We start from the raw sequence: 21,621 nt of genomic DNA, 5'->3' as shown, positions 1-21,621 counted from the left end.
CCTCACTAGGGTATAGGGGAAGCTGGTACTTAGGTTTCAGATTTCAGTAATTTATTTTGATTATTTTTATTTTCTTAGCTTCATGGGAGAATTGAACAGTACAACTGTAGGTCTCAGTGTTTCTTTGTGTGAGAATTAAGTTACTATCATGTTTTTATAAAGAAAAGTGTTGTATACTTCTTCATTGGAGTCTACAGGAAAAATGTAGAACTTTTTTTTTTTGAGTCAGATGTATTTCTGCCTAGGGATAAGTCAATTATCAGTGTTTTATAAAAATTCTTAACTTATTGCCAACTTGAGAGTTATGTAAAATACTAGAGGTCCATAGCAATATTAAAAACTCCAAAGGTTACTATTTCCTGACTGTCCCAGTATTTCTTTTGCAGAGTTCTGACTCTGGGAGGAGGGCTGCCTTACTTGGAGCACCTGAATCTCTCTGGCTGTCTGACTGTAACTGGTGCAGGGCTGCAGGATTTGGTCTCTGCATGTCCTTCCCTAAATGACGAATACTTTTACTACTGTGACAACATTAACGGTAATGCCTTTTAACAGTGAGATACTTTGAAGAATTTATTTTAAGATTTTTGAAGTTCTAATAAGTTTTTATAGTTTTTACTTGCGTTCTAGATTCCTAATTGCACAAATTGTCTCACTTTGAGGTTTAGTCCTTTAAATTTAATAAAATTAAAATGATTTGGTTCTTTAATAAAAGCAAAATACAACACAGTTTTACTTTGTAAAGGTAAGTTTGTTATTCATTGTACCAGAGTTTTAGGCATGTAAGAGTTTAAATTGCTTAAAAAATGACAAGTTGTTATAGAAACAATAAGATTATTCTAAGATTTTGGGAATTCCACTGTAGTATTCTAGCATTTACCCCTTAACAAGTTGATTTTCTCGATACAATGATTTCTTAGGAATGACAGACTCATTTTTTTTTTCTTCTCACAGCACTGCTTTATTTAGTGTGGTAGATAACAAAGGAAGACTTTGGTAGTGTGAACTCCTCATGAGGAGTGGAGACTGTGTAGTATTGAGAAAAGATGAGATGCCACAGGCACGACAAATTTCTATACTGTTTCAGAAGGTGATTCCTGAAACCAACTGAAAAGCCACGCAGTAGGGCTTGGGGATGTAGCTGGTTGGAAGGGTGCTTGCCTAGCATTCATGAAGCTTAGGGTAAGCCCCAGCACCATGCACCACAAGAGTGGTGGCTTGATGCCTGTCATTCATTTCAGCACCCTGGAGGTAGTGTCAGTAATTCAAGGACATCCGTTATTTCAAGTTCAGCTTAGGCTATTTGAGACTCCATTTTAACCCCTACAGCTACACAGATACATGCACGCACGCACCACTAGTTAAACATTCCTACTGCCCTTTTTTTTTCCTTTTTAAAAAGTGTATCCTGTTCTTCATGGAGCCTATTGGAACATGCATTTTCAAATTATGTTTGTTGCTCTTTGGGGCATTTGATCTCATTTAGTAGAAACTGAATTTTTTTAAAAGCATAATAAAGCTGCTCCTCAATTGATAATAAACAGAACAAATCATCCTGTATTTGTAACTGGAAACAAATTTAAGTAGCTCCATTCTCTTATTTACCTATCTTTCATATTGTATACTTTTGATTTTGAGAGCCCAGTTCATTCTCAACGGAGAGGGAAGACTGGAGTTTATCTCTGGGAGAACAATCAACAGGATTCAGGGGAATTAGAGAGAAAAATAATATTTTAGAATTCAGATAAGTTAAGTTTTCTATTGCTTGGAAATTAGTTTCTCTTAAAATAAATGAGAAGATAGGAGATCTCAGCTCCTGTTTCTGGAAGAGTTGACATGTTCTTAACAAAAGCAACTTTGGTAGAGCCTCTATATTTGCTTTCTCTTGATAGCAGTGTAACCAAGCAGTGGAAAAAATGAGAGTTTTTTTTTTTTCTTTTTTAATCCAGCTGAACAAATAAAAACAAAATAAATTTTGCTTACTGTTAAAAATAAAGCCATGGGGGGCTGGACAGATGATTCGGTGGTTAAGTGGATGACTCCGTATTGCTATTACAAAGGACCAGAGTTTGGTTCCCAATACATACATGTAGCAGGTCACAACTGCCTGTAACTGGCTCCAGGGGATCCAACACCCTGTTCTGGCTTCTATGGCCAATCACTCATATGTATGTATACCTGTGCACATGTCTGTGCAATCTGAAAGGATAAAAATAAATATAGCTTTTAAAGACAAAGCTTCCTAAGGCTTACAGGATTCATTTTAAGACTAATTAATACATAATTTTAATGAAGATATTTTATTCGTATGTTACTTTGAGCTGCCTTTATAATTTTAGTATAGGTTGTGTTTGGAAACAAATTTCATAATGTACTTTGTTGTGCTTAATGGATATGGGTATTTTGATGGGAAGTATTAAGTTTTAGTTCAATTTTATTTGCCTACTTAAGTACAAGTGTTTTATTGGAAAATATTTAGGTGAAAAAGTTAAAGTGCTTAAAATCTTTTGTACCTTCTCTATTGTTTTTATCTTAATCTGTTTTGAATATATAATATTAGCATTCCAAAGGAGTTATTTACTCCTGTTGAATTTAAATTTTTTATTTCTAATTTTCAGTAGAAACTTATGAGAGATCTGACTTTTAAAAAAAGGTTTTGAAAGCTATTTATAGTACTTCAAATATTACAGTTCTAAATTTCCCATCTTTACTAGATAGAACATGATTTGGAAGAAATGGAAATGTTTTAAAGATTACATATAATGCATTTTCTAGGAGTCTAGGTAGTTGCTTTTAAAGCAGTACTTAGAATCAGTCTTTTTGGTAAAAGAGTATATAATTTAGAAGGTGGTGGAATTGTACCCACTTGTAGAAGGTGACACCATTGACATAGTTTCTTTCAACAATACTCAGCTTATACAAGAAATACTTGGTGAGGGTTTAGAATCCCTCATTTTTATTTCTGCTGATAGTTATAATCTAGTATATGATTAATTCAGAGTAATGAGAAAGCATACATATTTGAAAGTAACATTTAATTTAAAATGTATTTTGTTAAAAGAAAATCTACATAATTAGCACATTGTTAGTAAAAAGAACTTAATGCTAATAAACATTTGTAGACTAGATAGTGAGGAAAGAGAGCACAGCCTGCCTCCTAGGTGCTGGCAGAGACGTCTGGAAGGAAGCAGTCATCAGCTGCTCTAGTGCTGCATTGAGCAAGATCCTGTGCTAAAGCCGATGCCAAACACACACTCTAATTCTCCTGAATGAGTCTCCATGATTTTTAAATTACTTGGCTTGGATATGTAAGGTGTCTTACCTGTAATATTTACACAAATCTTTATCATTAATGTAGCTGTATGGCATAGTTTAGAGCTCTGAAGAACATTCGAACAACGTTAGTGAGTAACTTTCTTGTGCTGCTTTGCATTTCAGTTTTGCATAATTTAGCAGTTAAGGTAGATTAGCTCATAGTTCTGAAGGTGACAGTCTGAGATGATTTGCTCTCTTATGTTTCTAACTTAAGTTAAAAAAGGAATTAAAGGTAAGTGAAGGTAAGTGCAGACATACTCATACTTAGCATGAGCAGTATGTACTTAAAACCAAGAAAAACATGTCATTTTATAAATAGAATTAACTTCCTTTGTAGCTCGTTTCATCTAAATATAAAAAGAATTCTTTGCTCTAACAATTAATGACATTTTACTCTTTAATTTTCTATATTTTTACTGTAATTTAGCCTGATATGTAATAATTGTTTGACTCCTTTATTCTACATTGAGGTAGAGATTTGCTAGCAAGAAGTCAAATATGCGTTGAGTTGTGTCATATGGGAGAATAGCATCCTTGACCACATGTGTCATCGAGCCCCTTTATTATTTCCCTTAAAAACCAGTTGTACACCTGTTTTTGATGATTTTAGCTTTGGCTGTTTTCCTAGGCCGCCATGGAATTCAGTAGAATACTCCTTCTTTACCTTTCTGTCACTGAAAATAAAGGGCATGTGTGTAGGCAGGGTATATGGAGCTGTGTAGTCCAGTGACTTGGGAACCTTGGCAGCCAGCATGTAAGAGAGAGACAAGCAAATAAAAATGTGTGTGTTGTATTAATGTATATTTTATTTGGAAAATTAAAATTTTCATGTCTTCAACAGTTGCTGAGAATAGAATTGTGTACTGATAAATGATAGGTACATTTTGTTAAGGTTTACCAGTCTGAGCATTAATTAGATTACGGCTCAAGGGATGGGTAGAGAGATGGTGTGAGGCAGTAGCTGGGTTTTACAGAAAGCTATCAGGTGTTTGGTATCAAAGCAGTAATATGTGATGGGTGAAGCCAGGCTAAGCAAGGGGATGGTGAGGATTGACTGGTGTCTAGGGAAGCTGGAAGTATGTTACAGGGAAACTTGGTTAAAGGCTGACAGTGGGAGAGGAATGTTAAAGTTTAGGAATCTTTACCAAGGTATTTCTATCAACTACAAATATATACTAAACCTTTTTAATTTTAGCTTTATGTCCTATTTTATCCAGAAAATGATGCTTTATATGGTGTTAAATATTTGGTATATAACAATTAAAAATTAAATTAAAAATGGAAGATTTTAATTTTTATTAAATAAAAATTGGTCTGTAGTACTCCAGTTGTATAGGGCACTTCTAAAACATGTATCATCCATGTCAGCAGTCTGGAATCTGTTCAGTCTTCTTAAGTTTACACTATTGCCTGTTTCCATATTGTATGTCATGTCCATTCCCTTTCTTAAAGCTGATCCTAGGCATGCCAGTCTTACAATCAATTGCAGTTCTACATATAAATAAAATTGAGTACTTTTAAAAGATAATTTGTCATTTACATAGTAAAAATATATGAACATTATATTTCAGTGACTTTATCCTAAGAAATTCTTTATTTTTTTTTCATACGCGATATCTTTGGATAAAAGAAAATGTTATACTTGTGGTGATCCATGTAGTCTAAATGTTTAGTTGCAAGTATCCTGATTACTGTCTCTGGGTATTAGCATAGTCACCTCCCTTTGCAGCATTCTGCTGCTCTCAGAAAACAGCAGGATGGAAAGGGATTCTCAGTTAAGCTGGGAAGCACTGAGGGGCCATGAGATGTGAAGGTCATTAGCTACATCCTGTAGTGTTGTTCTGCTGCTTCATGTCTTCTCATCTGTTTTGTTTTTGTGTATCACATTTGCAAGCTTTGGTTTTCCAGTGGAAGTGCTCCTTGTTAATTCAGTATACCAGCTACATTGAGTCTTCGAAATGCTAGAAACAACCCTCTGCCTGTGTTTCTTCTTATGAAAATCATTTAATCAGAACATTCTCTAACTTTGTCAACTTTCTTTGTTACTTTTCTAATTTCCAGTTATGTTCCTGAATAAATCTAGGTCTCTTATCTAGTGTCTGGGTAGTAGAGTACAGCTGGTATAAAATTCCAGTTATTCCATAAGTGGTTTATTATTGTAAGTGAGTCACAGTTTTATGTTCTAGATGTTTAATTAACCACTTGTTTTGCATTCAGCTTTGGGACGAATTTTCATCTAAAGCAATCTTTTGTTTTTGTTGAGAGGTCTACAAATACTCAGAGTATGGAACATATATTGAGGATGTGTCTATGTAGTACATTGTTTTAAACTTTGAATGTGACGTTTAATTGTTCATTGCTGCATTCTTTAGCTGACACAGTTCAGATAGGTTTTATTTTCTGTCTTAATTATGTTTCTAGGAAGGATGCTCAAAGAAGTCTTGTCTCCTTTTTTCCTTTGGGTTCTAAGATTCTTGGGAAATTTTATTATGTTTCTTATTCCATATTTTAGATGAAATCAGACAGCTGTTGGCAATTTGTCTAAATTTTTAATGCATTTGCTTTAAGATTTTACTTGTGTGATGTCAATGAAGTGCTAGTAAAACACAGATTAGATCTTAGGCAGAACTGTTTTTGCATGATCTCCAAGAAGTACCTCCCCTCACATGTTGTTTACTTTCATACAGGTCCTCATGCTGACACCGCCAGTGGATGCCAGAATTTGCAGTGTGGTTTTCGAGCCTGCTGCCGCTCTGGCGAATGACCCTTGACTTCTGACCTTTGTCTACTTCATTTAGCTGAGCAGGCTTCCTTTCATGCACTTTACTTATAGCACATTTCTTGTGTTAACAACCCATTTTGGGTGTGTCTTGTTTTGGCCCCATTTCTTAGAGACTCAGAAATTTAATATAGCAGTGAACTGCACAATGTTGTTTTCCTTGCAAAATATATTTTTGTTTTAGAAAGGGATTAGGATTTTTTGTTAGGGTGAGAAAAGTCTTTCTTTCTTTTTTTTTTTTTTTAATGAAATAAATGCTTTAAAAAGAATATTACTAATACCATGCTATTTAAAGTATTTGTAGATTATTTGCATTTTAGTCAGTGGGGGTTATTGGTTCTCTTATGTGTAAACACTGTACCAAGTTTTGCAGATTCTTCCAGATACACATTTCTGAAGTTTTATTTTCAAAGACTGAACATTTTAAAAATGAATCTTTTTTCCCTAACTTTTTCTTTATTTGAGCAATTCTCAGGGGCCAATCAAACACACTTAGAAGCAAAATTCTTTAATATTATAGAATAAATTGGCCTCTTGGTGCTGGCTCAGTGAGCCAGCAAAACAGCAGTCTGTTTCTGTTTGCTGTAGACACCTGCTTCCACTGCTGTCCCTAAACTGTTGAATTTGAGAAGGATTTTTTTAAAATTCCACAATTGTTTGAAGAAATGTATAAATAAAATCTACTTTGAGAACTTTACCAAGCAATATCCTTTGTGTTGTGATTTTATTTTAAATCTCAATCTAAGTTTATCAAACGTTTTGATTTTTTTTGGGTGTCCATGAATTTATGATCCTGACACATATAACAACTTTAGATACTAAATATTACTGAGTTAAATTTCCTTTTGAAGTTAATTATAATTATTTGTCATGAGGAGAAAATAGGGCACCCCCCCCCCTTCCTTTTCCTTCCTCTTAAGTACAAACAAAGCTGTGGGAGGAGGAAGTAGTCCTGAGTCAGCTTCTTTTGTGGCTGTATTTTCTGGCTGTTTGGAAAGGAACAGAGTTGGGAAGACACAACTGCAAGGAGCAGGTTTCAGTTCAGACTGACGGATGACTGTTTGAGTGTGTTTGAAGATGAATTGAGAACTATCTAATGGGAACATGGAGGAATTCTGGAACATTTTACAGTTTACCTGACATGAATTAAACACTGGTGTATCTACTGACATTCTCTTTGAAGTATTACCCTGCTGTCAAGCGTTTTCAGTTTGAAGAATGAATTACTGTTGTCATTTGAAAACAAAATAGAACCCTAAAAATTTGGCATAGGGCTGAGCACATGTAAAAGCAGGTAATCTTAAGAATTTGAGTTTATCCCAACACTTGGGAGGCAGAGGCAGGCAGATTTCTGAGTTCCAGGACAGCCAAGGCTACACAGAAACCCTGTCTCGAAAAAAAAAAAAAAAAGAATTTGAGTTTATTACCCTGTGATGAAGTCATCAAGTCTTTGTGGACACTAAAATTAGCTTCCTCCAGTAAGTATGTACAGGAAGAGAAACAGTATCTCATTCTCTGTGAGAATGTGAAAAGAAATGGATTCTATAGTCAAGTCAGAAGTCTCGCAGTTTTGTAAGGTCTGCTGTAGTTACTGTGTTTTTTATCTCTCATAGTGTGTAATAAAGCTTTTTTTGTAAAGTTGATAACATTTACCACTTTGAGAAAACTGAAAATCCCTCAGGAGTGAGTCTCATGTAAATGTCTGTTTCACTTTCCCATTATCAACTTGAAATTACACAATTAACAATGGCCTTGGGTCACCAAGATAAGATGAAAGCCTATCCCTTAGGTAATCGGGAAACAGTGTAGCTTATACGGGGATGTTTTCTGTCATCTTGGATATTATCTTTAATAATTTTGAACAACTGGCTTCCTAAAATTGTAAATAATGGAAGTTTTTTATGTATACAGTTTCTTGTTTTTTCATTCTTAATATAAGGGGATAGTTTAACATGACACTATATACTTGGTTTTAATTTACTTGAGATTTTGTGATTGATTTTCTTCTGAGAATAAAATGTAATAGTTGTGTAAGTTACATCACACTACCTGATAAGTGTTATTAAATGCAAGGCTGTAGTTCGTTAATCAGCTCTAATCTCCCTGGCATCGGAGTGAGTTGCTCTAGTTCCTCACTCACCTGCCCCAGTGCTCTGTATTCTCAAATGAAAGACACAGATGCAACCTTCTATTTAATCAGCTCAGTGGCTAGGCCACTCCCAAAATTCCACATTGCTAACGCTGCCCCTCTGATACGCCTGAGTTACTACCTACTAAAATCTATATTCCATTTTTTGTTACCCTAAACCCAATGGGGTGGGGGGTGGGGCTACTCTTTTTTGGCTCTTAATGATTGGTACTCTGTCTTCTACAGCTCTCAAACCTGCATCTTCTTCCTTTCCCAGCAGTGGCAATTCTCCACAACTTCTTCCTGCTGAATTGGAGCAACAATTTTTTTTAAAGGGGTGGAGAGGGTTAAGAAAATTAGAAAAATTGGTTAGACTTAAGAAAGCTAACTTTAACATGTGTTATCTAGTCTCTGTATGCTTAGAAGGCTCAGGGCTTGACTGAAGTTTTGACTGGAGCTGTCTGAAAGGCTGGATGAACTGAGTGAGTCCAGCCGGGAATTAGCAGCTATTCCTGAAGGTGTTCTGGAAGCAAGTCTCTGGAAATAGCATCAGGAGGCAGGGAGCTGGAACAGCAGGTCATTTCAGCATCCCTGAGGATGAATCTTGCTAGAACTGTATATTCTGCAATATATGAATCTTAAAAATTTTTAGTACTATTAAGACATTTGTATGGATTGTACGATATGCACAGATAAGGATGAATTTTTGCTCCTTGTTTGAGCAGGTAAAAGACAATTATTCTTTTATGAGTTAATTTGACCAATATCTAATTGTAATAGATCTTCATTTGTGCCATGTGAAAGATGGCATGATGAGTATTAAGGATTCCATAACCAATAAGATTTATTATCTAATTTTAGTTGAAGTTTTGACTAGAGACATTCTTATGTCTGAGCCACTTAGAGGGCTGTTACCATGTGGAGGAATCAGTAAATCATGTTACCTGTCCTATTTGATCTCAAATTCTTCTTTTTTGCCTGTAGGCAAGATCTTCAGGGTAGTCTTCGCATATCACATATGATTCACATCATTGGAAGGCGTCCAAAGCCCTTTCTTCTTTCCTATTAACACAAATACAGACCCTCTTCCCCAAAATAGCATGTCCTTCCTTGGTCCAGTAGCCTGAAATTATCAAAGGTATAGATTGATTTAAATTAGCAGCCCCAGACCTGCTCTATTTTGACCTCTCTCCCTGAGGATTCTTAATATAACTACCAAACTTAACATGCATTTTGATAATTGATTCAAAGCAATTAAAGCAATCTAAACAAATACCTGTTGAGACAGAGCTCCTTCCTTGCTTTGTTCTTACACGATTACTTTTTAATAGTGAGATCAAGGCCTAAATTTATTCATCTGTGCATACTTAAATTTTCCCTTCTATGGAAATTAATATCTGGGTATATATATCCTCTTCTTCTTTATATAACTTGAATTAACATCCTTTCCTTGTTTATAACTACAGTTCCCTTCTACTTACTATATAAGCCTATTTCCGGGCTATTAATTTGTCATACCAGGCTAAACAATCCCAGAATTCCTGTATAATAATGTATGTTCAAAGAACCCAGCTGCCTGCTCTGGCATAGACCCTTTCAGATTTTCTTTAATGCATTTTTCTCAATCATTCTCCCTTCTATGGAATATGTTAATGAGTTAATATCTCATTATTTGTTGAGATAGGGTTTCCTCTTTATCTCGGTGCCTTTGTTTCCTACATTTGAGATCAAAGGCCTGGAATTTTTTATTCCACTTATACTTAAAAACACTTAAACAATTACCACTACATCTCCCTTCTACCCTTAAAGACAATTAAGCCTCATCTATCTCCTTTATCTGATTGTAGGAGGCACTTAAGAAGCCTCTATGATCTGTCTTTCTCTGCCTTCTAAGCAGCTTGTTTCTTTTCACAGCAGGGAGCTCACAGCACCTCCAAACTCTTCTCTGCAGCAACCCAGAACATGAGAAATGAAGCAGGCCTGAGGTTAATAGGAGAGAAGAAAGGGCTTTTGACCCCTTCCAAAGGGATACAGATCAGATATGATAGGGGAAGACCCCTTGAAGATCTTGCCTAAAGATAGAAAAGAGTTTCTCCCCACCCTACTGTGTGTGTGTTCACATGTGCAGGGAGGAGTAGAGTGGGAGTGTTCCATGCACCTAAGTGAGGGTTCATGGTGGTTCTAATAATTAGCAAAAGGTCGTGTGGTAAATACCTCATAGAAGCTCTGCCTTCATGACCTAATTACCCCTTCAAAACTTTTATCTTCAAATACTTCATACTAGGGATGAGAGACTCGGTTTGAGTTACAAGGGGTAAGGGTATAAGGTATGACGTGGATTTCAGTCACCGCCATGCCTTAGTTGTTTTCCTTTTTCAATCTCTTTTGACATATAAATACGGGTTTTGCTCACCCTAGCACTGTATTGTTTTCAAGGCTGTGCTTGTGTGTGTTTGCATTGTTTTTTGTAAAGTACCAGTAATTTTATGAGATCACCCAGCATTTACAAAATTTGATGCTGCAGAGTTGTTCTTTGTTCCTCTAGACAAGTTGTAAAGAGTTAACGTACTAGGTCTTGGAGTTGTCATTCTGCTGGACAGCAGGAAGTGAAGGATACTTCAGACAAGCAAGTGCAGAAGTCTGGAGGCTAGTGCTCGTAAACAGTATGGTAGTGTCACGAGGAGACAGACTAAAACAGTTTTATACAGATAATGATAATTTTATTTGAAAACTTCAAAATAATATTTTCTCTTGATTCCATTATAATTCAAAATGTATATACCAATACTCCTTAGGGGATAGAAAAAGCACATTGAAAAACTACCTGTTACGTACAAGAGAAGCAACATAGATCCAAACAGACAAAACATTTTTGGGATAAGGGTGGATATATACAGCTAAAGCAAACTCAACGTTAGGAAGGTCAATGTTATGTACTCCAGTGCTGTACACAGCTTCGATCAAAGGCTTCACTTCAGAATAAGGCATGTGAAGAGGAAATCCAGAGAACTGAGGAGAAAGAACATAATTGTACTCATGAATAAAGTTTGAATAAAAATAATTTTTTCTTATGTAAGTTACATACTCTTAATATTAAGACTTTAGGATCATGAGGTTATTTCTGTTTACTATGTTAACAAAAATGAAGATTTATTATTTTTGCTTTAGTTACTATTAATATTCATTGTTCCCATCTGTCTTTGCCCTTAGTATGGACATGGCCCACATACTTGCACAGACCAGAGAGAGCTAACCAGTGCATTCCACTCCAGACACAAAAAATGAGTTCACAGGTCTGGACATGTAGTCATAGTGAGTCTCTGGATACTTGCTATGGATAGTGACACAGATGCGTTGACTTGCTTTGGGCAGTTTGGGCAAATATTTTCTTGGACTTGTTCTAGCATTTGTTTTTATGAATGAAGCCTGCCTGAAGATGTCACCACATGGAGGAGGTCAATATGGGACAGCCCACAGAGAACTGGAACACTGCTCAAGTTTACTGTGACAACTGAACACATTTTGATGATTAGTTAACTACATTTTACTCAGTGATTCATCCATTTTGGCTTTCATGTTATTTATTGTTACTGCACTAATTATGAATTTTCTTTTTTATTACCTGTAGTGTGTGACATATAGGATGAACCAACAGGTAGTAGACAGCATACATGGTTTATTAGTGAGAATTTTTAATGAAAAGTCAATCATAAAATCATACCCTTAAGCCAGGTGGTGGTGGCCCATGTCTTTAATGCCAGCACTCAGGAGATACAGGTAGGAGGATCTCTGTTAGTTCAAGGATAGCCAGAGCTACACAGAGAAGTACTGTCTTGAAAAAAACAACAACAAAAAAATCATACCCTCAAAACTTAACCAAATGTGTTCATTTTTACTTTTGTATATAGTTTAGTACTTTAGCCAGGTGTTCTTTATTTATTAGGATACATTTCATAGAAAGTGTTGTTTTCCATAGGGTTTTATTGAGTTTTAAAATGCTTCATGACATTTCTTTTTTAGTGTATGGTACCTTACCTAACATACGTGCTTCATAAGTCTGTGTAGGTAGTTGGATTCCCCTAAATTATTTCTGGGTAGCTTCCAGTTGGAGGATGAAAAAACCACTGGTCATTTTGCCACACGTGTGCTTACCCTGTAGTCTCCCAGTTGCTTGAGCAGCTCTGCCCTGTGGTCATCTTCTATGTCTTCTCCTTGACTTCTTTCCAACAGAGGCAAGAAGTGACGCAAGGTGGAGGTACAGTACCTGTTCCATCGTGTCAAGTGTCGTGGCCTCCAGTCCATGATTTTTTCTTTTAGTAATTTTTCAATCCTGTTTAAAAAAATCTTTTATTTATTTATTTATTTATTTATTTATTTATTTTGTTATTTAACATTTTCCATGTTGAAAATGTAGAATTTGTATGCAAATCCTGTGAGTGCCTGAATGCATTGTTTGCTGGTGGTGGTCTAGGCAGATTAGCAGCTACTTCTGGGTAATCCCTGCTCTCGAAAACTGTATGCATTGCAACAAGAAGTCAGCATAGGCAGGATAAACAGGAACGCGATGCTTATGACAACAGGGCAAGCTAAGTTGAATACATCCTGTAAGACATTTTCTAAAACATTTTGTTTTTCTGTTCATTGGTAATGTAATAAGCAGGTAAATTAGTCCCAGGCATAAGGTTTTTATTATGTTGGGAGTCTTACATATCTATAAAGCTTTTAATGCCTTATACCAATTTTTGTAACTTAGTTGTTTATAATAGTTGTTTTTTAAAATGCCAGTTTTCATTGCATCAAGTTTATAGGCTATGAAGGATAAACAAAGAATGAAGGAAGTCTACCATTTGCTAAGCCATTACTGTCTTTTATACATTTTTAATGATACCCAATAATAACGCTTTATTGTAGGGGGGTGTTGTAATTTTACAGATGAGACAGTTTGCAATAGGATAAATGACTTGAGCACAGCAAGGACAGTGGCCATCAAGTTAAACACTACTGACTCTAAAGCCTCTTACTCATCTTAAGCACAGGTTGAGATCCTCTCAGCTTCCCATTGTTCAGAAGCCATAGCTTCACTTTCTTAGCACTTAATGCACAATTGTTGGGTTTTAGGGTGGACTGAGTAAGAAATCATGGTCACATCCGTTAAAAATGAAGGACTCGATGAGTCCATGAATAGTATGCTGGAGCCATTAGGTAAAGACTCAGGATTGTAGTAGATTGGTTTCTCCAGAGCAGCAGTTCTCAACCTGTAAGTTGTGACCCCTTTGGGGATTGAATGACCCTTTGACAGGTCACCTAAGACCACCAGGAAATATTTACATTATGATTCATAACAGCAAAATTACAGTTATGAAACAGCAATGAAAATGATTTATGGTTGGGGTCACCTCAACATGAGGAGCTGTGTTAAAGGGTCGCAGCAGTAGGAAGGCTGAGAACCATGCTCTAGATGGAGATCCCACACAAAGGCTTGATGGAGAAACTGGGAGTAAATTGTTGTCCCTAGCAATAATGTCTCAATATGTCTTTAATCTTGTGTCATTTACAAACTGTTCTTCACACACTGTGATTCAGTGGGAATAAAGCACAGACGTTGAAACCGGATTGGTCTATCTGGTGTCGGAAGCCCACTTTAAACACTCTGCCCAACAGGTGGATCACACTGAACCTCAGTTCCCATATTTGTGAAACGGAGAGTAAGGTCAGCTGTACAGCATTAGTGGAACTACAAAGCCTCACAGGCTGTAGCCAGCCTTCTCTATGGGTTAGCTTCACAAACCCATGAAGTCCTACAAACCACTAATTGGACATGAGAGGCATACTTAAGCTGAGGATTATTATGTGTGCAACGAGATTCATAATTACAGGATGTTAAGCTTTAACCTGAGTTAGTCTTTGGACTAATGTTTACCCCAGTGTGTCATACAACGTGTTTATGCTGACACTTCATTTGAACCATAGGATTTAGGCATCACATCTGTACTTCCTAGCTGCAGACATAAAATCTTAACTACCCTGATCATATTGATGCAATCTGAGAGTCTAAAGTTTGTTACTGTGCTTCTATTGATGAGTCGCCTGTGGATTTATGGGTATTTTGTTACCTGTCTTGTAGTTCAGCAGCAGCTGCTTTGTCTGTGTGTTGATAAATTAGCTCTTCAGGCTATAAAAGAAAGTTGAGTAAGCACCTACATTTAATTTGAATAGGCATTTCTTCCACTGTTAAATTTATTTTAAATTCCACAGAGATCAGAAAAAGCTCTTAGTGCTGTAGTTATGGATGGCTGTAAGCTGCCATGTGGGTTCTGGAACTGAACCTAAGTCCTCTGCAAGAGGAGCAAATACTATTAACCTATGAATTATTATTTCTGTCCCCCCCCCCCCATTTAAGTACTGAAATTTGAGGATAATTAAGAAAATACAGTCTAAGAGATGCCAAGGAATGTAGAACCAAGGTTAAAGGAAGTGTCACAAATTACAGTGCTCTGTTATTCCTTCTCAATTGCATTCCCCTTAACTTTTGCTACACAAGTGACTGAGCTGAAGTTGTATTCAGATCATCTTTGATTCAACTAATGTTGAGGACTCACTGTTGCCAAGGCCTTCACAAGCAATGACATTAGTATATGGCCATCAACAAACCCTGCATTGTTTACACTGTAATTAGTGAAGATAACGGGACCTAAACGAATTGTGTTTCAGAGTTTTACTACAGAACTGTATTCCTAGGGAGTCCACATGTTTTGCATACTTTCTAAATTTGAGATTTATTTTATGTACATGCAACTTTCTTTTTCTCCTTTTACATTGTATTAGGGCTAATAGCACTTTCACAGTGCTAAGATTCATTAAGGCAATCACTTGACTACTGCAAAGTATTATGTCATGTATAATTTGGCCCCTATTGTTTCAGTTCTTATGGTATCTCTGATTGAATTACTGTGAAAACTCCTATATATCACATTGTCACAGGTGAGAATTTCTTGTGGGCAGTGTAAAACTGGTTTGAAAGCTTTGTGCCATGGTAAAAGGCTATTTTATATTACAAACTCTGTGTATGTGTGTCCTCATCCAAACATGTTTAATAAATAATACCCATGCTTACAAATTGAAATCTACTTGTCAGACTCTGAAGTTAGTCTTATGAGTGGGTTGGACCTATAGTTTGATTTCATCCTTAGCAGTTAAGAAATTAATTTAATGACTTAACACTATAAAAGCTTAGCTGTATTTTCTGATTCTGTTTAAGTCATATACTTCCTATATTAAAATTTCCAAATATGTCTAAATGTATATACCAGTTTTTCATATTTGTGAATGTATGCTTCTTCATGTAAATTTGTCTCATTAGAAAACTGTTTTAAATCTTATGTGCAAATTTATTAAACTAAATAACCAGGAGTAGAATTGAGGGCCAACAAATATGTAGTTACTTTGTGTCAAGGTTTCATATCTCTTTTTCCACATTTTGGTATCAATAGAAGAATTATACCTGAACACTGGACAGGCCAGGATATGGAAGGCTTCGTGAAAAAAAAGATTTCCATTGTTTGGGCTTTGTGACATCAAAATTTATCCTTAGTGGTGAATCATGGTGTTGAATATTAAACCAAATCTAAAAAAGAAAGTATATTAGGATGTATGTTAGCAGATATGTACACAGATGTGTGTCTATGTGTGATAACAGGGAGAGGAGTGAATCGGGCAAAGATTCACACAGGCTACAGTTCTTTATTAAAGTTTAAGTTTCTATGAATTTTACAATCAGTGATATATCATCAGTTGTTCTTAATTGTTTTTTCACACATACACACAGAGGCAGGGGAGAGGGAGGGAGGGAAGGAGGGAGAGAGAGAGAGAGAGGAGAGAGAGAGGAGAGAGAGAGGAGGGAGAGAGAGAGAGAGAGAGAGAGAGAGAGAGAGAGAGAGAGAGAGAGAGAAATGTACTTTTTAAAACGTGAAACCCAATCTTCTCTGGTGAGAAATTTGCTTTGACAGAAGGAACTGGGCATTGTAAGCTCTGTTTCGGACAAGACAGAGCCAGGATAGAAATCGAATCCTTGGAGTCTGAATACTTTAGTTAGGATTTTTTTGTTTTGTTTTGTTTTGTTTTGTTTTGTTTTTTAAATTTCTTTCTGTACTCTTCTGAAGGTCAGGTAACTAAACCAAGTTTAATTTAGGACTAGTTAAAGTGGGTACTCTACCAATTTTGCCAACTTATTTATATTTATATAAATTAACTTAAATACTCATATTTATACAGTCTTTACCTATGTAAAATATTTAAATAAATTGGTCAACTTAAAAAACAACCATATTTAAGAAGAAATGGTAATACTCACATTATCAGGACCAATTAAACAGCCCACACTTTTCAAAGGGCAGAATGTATCAAATTGTCCATAACAATGTCCACTGCAGGGATTCCATATTAAATAATAATTTTTCTCCCAAGTTAGCACATAGGCAGTTGGACCCTGAAAATAAATAGCTATTAAAATATTTTCCAATTAATTATAAAATAAGTTCATAGTAGTTTGTAGAATTCTTTTAAAAACAATTATGGTGTGTGTGTGTGTGTGTGTGTGTTTTACGTGCACGCAGGCGTGGGGGTGTACATCTGCCTGAGGAGTTACAGGAGGGCGACTGATCCCCTGGAGCACAATTTATAGGCTGTGAGTTCTACAATATGGGTGCTGAGAACTGAATTTGGGTCCTCTGTGAGAGCAGTAAGTATTCTTAACTGCAGATCTGCCTCTCCAGCCCCCCAGAACAACTCCATTTAGAAACCTCTGCTTTCTAAATTTGGTGGCTAATGGATTTAAAAACAGAAATACGTTTTAAGACTCTTGCATTTGACTAGTACACTGCAGTTATCAAAGCTAGTATTGCGTTACCCAGTCAGTATATATGAAGACTTGCTGAAGAACTCTTGTTAGTGGGACTCTCTCCAGGGCCACTGAAGTTGCCATTTGAGTATTCAGAAGGCTGCTTATGCCAAAATACTGTCTCAGTTCCTAATAAAGTCATTTACCTTTGATACACATAGGTACATAAACATAGCTTTGGAGCCAAACTGTTGAGATGAAGGACTTTCATTTCCTACTTGGAATAGTCATATAATTGGAGATTTTTTTTTTTCCCAATGAGCATTCATTTATCACTGCTGCATGGTTTCACCTGGTGTTCAAACATAAACTTGGAGTTGTGACATAATTTCCTGAGGGTCACAGAAGTTAGAACATAGGCCCATGCCTTGCTTGCCTTGTCTTGTCCTTGTACTAGGTGGTAACTCAAGGGATATGAACCCCAAGGATGCCAGAGCATCGTGACTTTTTTAAGACACCATTTTAGAAGAGCTGCTACATCCAGGTGAACACTTGACCTTGGGCCCAGAATCACTCATTGTGCCCCAACTCTTAGTATTTGCAGTGGGGTAGGGAATACGCTTAGAGTCACCAAGTCTTTACACTAATAACATGTTGACAAAACAGCAGAACCAAGCTGCCAACATTCCTTCTAACGTGTTTAACTGGTGCGTTCCCTACTTCCTCCCAAATTCACAACAGTGAAAGAATAGGGTCAATGAAGAGAGGGACCGAGACTGCAGGGAACATGGATGAAGTAGAATGCACATTAAAAGGACCACTAAATAGAGACTGTCGGTTGTAAAATGTTCAAGATTACCAAAATAGTCTGAAATATATGGCCCTGAGTATGCTGTTAATGGATTCCACCACTCCCTGTAGTATCCATCATGGTTCTGTCTGCCTGTTGTGTCTCTGCCACTTCCATAGTAATTCAAAGGACTGTCATGAAAATGAACCGTGCCCATGAAAAGCATCTAGATAGATAACCACACTCTTGTTAATAGCACCCTAAGTGGCCGTACCTCAGGAATCGCATTGCCCATCACCAGCCATGCCTTCTTACCCAGGAACAGAAAGTAATTGCATAGCAGTACTGCATGCTCTTCTTCATCCCCGGCCAGGAGATCAAGGAATTGCTGTAAGAAAGAAAAACACAGGTCTGGAGAGATGGCTTAGTGGTTAAGAACACTGACTGCTCTTCCAAAGGTCCTGAGTTCAATTCCCAGCAACCACATGGTGGCTCACTACCATCTGCAGTGGGATCTGATGCCCTCTTCTGGTGTGTCTGAAGACACAGTGTACTCACATACATGAAATAAATCTTAAAAACAAAAAAAGGAAAGAAAAACAAAAACAATCAAAACAACAAAAAAACCATTATATCGACTTTTTTCATTGTGGATTGACCATGCAGGATTTATTTGCCTTGTGACTCAGAGTGGTCCGACACTTGCTATGTAGCCCAGGCCGGCAATCATCTTACTCAGTCCCTTTCTCCCCACTACTGGGATTAAAGGCAAGCATGTCCCATCAGATTAGAGTCTCAAGCAAAATGTAATGTGTTAGTTGAGATTAGCGCCTTAAAAGTATCAAACATTTTTCAAACTTCTGATTTTGTTACTCTGCTGATTCTTAGTGCACATCGTGTTTTCCTTAACATTGATGCTGCTGATGTGAATATCTAGAATTGATATGATTGGAGTGGATAAAGACAGTAGCTTTTTATGTTCTCACTTTAATGTGTATCTGAGGGCTAAGCGTTTTCTAAGTTCATTACAGTGATTGATTTATCCCAGGGCAGTGTTTTGAGGGTTGTTCTTTCCTTATCCAGCCTCAAAGATGACAAGGTGGATAAGATGAGGTAGTAACATCTCTGAGGTGGGCACCCAGTCCAGCTTTGCTCTTTTGTTATTCTTGTCTTTGTATATTTTCATGTATCCTCTAGAGAAAGAGATCCCTCTTGGCTCTAAAATCTGTACATCTAAAAATGTCTAGACTTACGTTGCCAAAATGCAACTGGGAGCAAAAAAGTTAAAGTAGACCTACATATTTTTTTTTCGATTAAGGACATTCCATCAAAGAAAATGTGTATGATAAATTTTATGAAGACATCAGACAATCTGAAATCCAGAATCATACTAAACACTTGGGGTGCTATAGGTTTGCTCTGCTGTATGTCACCTGTGACCCATGAGTTAGTCCAATGTATGTGGGAGTGAGTAATAAATACATACTGAATATATTTGACATGGTGTACCCTGGGAAGCCCACAGATTGAGAAATATGCAATTTCTTATGTAGCATGAGTTTAGACCATTTCTAAACAAAGTTGTGGTATTATTAATATAATATTAAGACAGTTCAGAATTAAGATAGGTGAAATGTTGTTTTTAGTCTCTGTGTGAATAATTCTTCAAAATACTTTTGGGGGGGGGCAGAGGTTGCTAAGGATCAATGTATAGTATATCCTTGCATCTGCTAGGCAAGTGTTTACTACTGAGTTAGATCCCCAGCCCTGTTTTCTTTAACTTCTGAAGGTTGACAGAATTGAACCAGGAAGAAAACTATTTCAAGAATTTAGCTCATCCTGCTAACAGATGGCCAAGTAGGTTTTATAATAACTCATGAGTGAGGCAGTGGAAGATTATGCAAGCCACTTAGCTAATGTGCAGTTAAGGCAGGAAAGCTGCAAGGAAGGAAGACTCACATCGGATGTGCTCCACAGGTCACAGACTCCAGCAAACGAAACACTATCAGGCAAGAAAGGGATCAAGGACACGTACCGAGCTACCAGCTCCTGCATAAAGAAAATTAACTTTACAAATAATTTCCAGGAAAACAGAAAGCTGCATCTCCACCTAATGTCTCAGAAGAAGTTCATATATGTGTAAAGCATGAAATTGATGTTCATAAGGTGCTTACTAAATACATTCATATCTTCATTTCCTCCTAAAGCCATGCAGAAAGTTATTTGTATTATCTTACAATGAGTCTGGCTCTGTCCCTTTAAAACGTCCTTATCTCCCCCACTTCTGTTCTCATTTGTATTTCCTTGGGTTTTGGCACACAAGGCTTTATAACATCATCTTGTACTGTACTTCTCTTAGTCCAGTCCTGAAAGCAGCCATCCCTCCATGGGACACTGGCTCGTTTTAGGAGGGGACAGAATATTGGAGTCAAGTGTGGTCATTGTAGTATAATTCACAGGTTTATTCATCTCTAAGGGGGATAATTGTATGGTATTGGCTTTCCATGTTTATACTTCTGTGAATTTCGTTTTAAGGATTTGGATATTTGGGGTCCAGTGAGATGGCTCAGCAGGTAAGCACACTTGCTGATTGAACTTAATGGCCTGAGTTTGATTTTTGGAACCCATGTGTGGTTTCAGTAAGAATGGCTTTCACAGGCTTATATATTTGAGCGCTTGGTCCCTGTATGCAAAGGATTAGAGCCATATTAGTGGAGCAGGTTTGAGATTTCAAAATACCTGTGCCATTCCTAGGGTGCGTGCTCTCTCTGTCTTTCTGTGTCTGTCTCTGTCCCTCTCTCTCTGTGTCTCTCTTTGTTTCTCTCTGTCTCTCTGTTTCTGTCTCTGTCTCTGTCTCTGTCTCTCTCTCTCTGTCTCTGTCTCTGTCTCTGTTCCCGCCCCCTTTCCTTATCAGTTCCAGTCAGGATATGAGCTTTCAGCTGTTCCTCCAGCAGGCCAACACTCTATCACCATGGACTCTAACCTTCTGAAACCAAAAGCCCAAAACTCTTACAAAAGTTGTCTTTGTCATGTTTTATCTTAGCAACATAAAAGTGACTAAGTCAGAGGTTAGCATTAGAATTTGGGCTATTGTATTACGGATCTGCCTATGTGGGTATTTTGGACAGATGTGGAAGACTTTGAGACTCTGAACTAGAAAAGTGCTTGAATACTGTAAGCAGAGCTTAATGGGCCATCCTACCAGGAGCTTGGAAGACAGCAGTGCTGAGATCTATGTGAACTGTGGAGTCCAATTCTAGAGGGTTCAGAGGAGGACACTATTAGCAACTGGGTTAGATAGCCTTTTGGGTGATATTTTGGAATTGCTTGTCTGCCGTATCTCCGTGATTTCTTTGCTTTTCCCCTCAGCCTTGTGGCTCATCAGTACCCAGGTTTGGTTGTCATGAGTTACCAGACAAGCTGAGATCAAACACTACTTCAGGTTCTCACCCTAGTGCACTCTTGCTCTCTTCCTTTGATTTCTTCTCTCTTAGTTCTATCTTAGCCATAAGTTTAATAATATTTGAAATATTTTGTTTATCCATTCTAAACAGTCTCTACTGGGAGAAGTTCATGCACATTTACAATGCTAAGCAGAACACAAATCACTGTTGTGGGCACTACGGATGGAGCTCAGTGGTAGAGCAATGCCTGAGGCCTGGAATCAACCAGCAATTCCTAAGTTCCCATTTGGTTTTCTATAGAAATTAATGATATATAGTGAAGACATGTCTCATCTATCTATCTATCTATCTATCTATCTATCTATCTATCTA

General features: G+C 37.0%; 2 protein-coding genes across 7 annotated transcripts in view; one reads left to right on the top strand and one right to left on the bottom strand.

Moving 5' to 3' along the window:
• Positions 1-6,796, top strand: part of Fbxl5 (F-box and leucine rich repeat protein 5) — a 37,153-nt gene extending 30,357 nt beyond the window's left edge. For both annotated transcript variants that reach the window (XM_034508349.2, XM_034508348.2), the window contains 2 exons: positions 387-535; positions 6,000-6,796. In XM_034508349.2, the coding sequence (XP_034364240.1) occupies positions 387-535; positions 6,000-6,076 (226 nt within the window). In that variant the 3' untranslated portion in view covers positions 6,077-6,796. The remainder of the gene's footprint in view (positions 1-386; positions 536-5,999) is intronic.
• Positions 6,797-10,917: 4,121 nt separating this feature from the next.
• Positions 10,918-21,621, bottom strand: part of Cc2d2a (coiled-coil and C2 domain containing 2A) — a 77,945-nt gene continuing 67,241 nt past the window's right edge. For all 5 annotated transcript variants that reach the window (XM_034508681.2, XM_034508684.2, XM_034508685.2 and 2 more), the window contains 7 exons: positions 19,805-19,894; positions 18,120-18,233; positions 16,570-16,704; positions 15,721-15,843; positions 14,333-14,391; positions 12,372-12,549; positions 10,918-11,228 (listed from right to left, as the gene is read on the bottom strand). In XM_034508681.2, coding sequence (XP_034364572.1) covers positions 11,040-11,228; positions 12,372-12,549; positions 14,333-14,391; positions 15,721-15,843; positions 16,570-16,704; positions 18,120-18,233; positions 19,805-19,894 — 888 coding nt within the window. In that variant the 3' untranslated portion in view covers positions 10,918-11,039. The remainder of the gene's footprint in view (positions 11,229-12,371; positions 12,550-14,332; positions 14,392-15,720; positions 15,844-16,569; positions 16,705-18,119; positions 18,234-19,804; positions 19,895-21,621) is intronic.

Source organism: Arvicanthis niloticus, chromosome 7 (assembly GCF_011762505.2).
Source record: "Arvicanthis niloticus isolate mArvNil1 chromosome 7, mArvNil1.pat.X, whole genome shotgun sequence".
Lineage (NCBI taxonomy): Eukaryota > Metazoa > Chordata > Mammalia > Rodentia > Muridae > Arvicanthis > Arvicanthis niloticus.
This window is presented reverse-complemented; position numbering and strand designations above follow the sequence as displayed.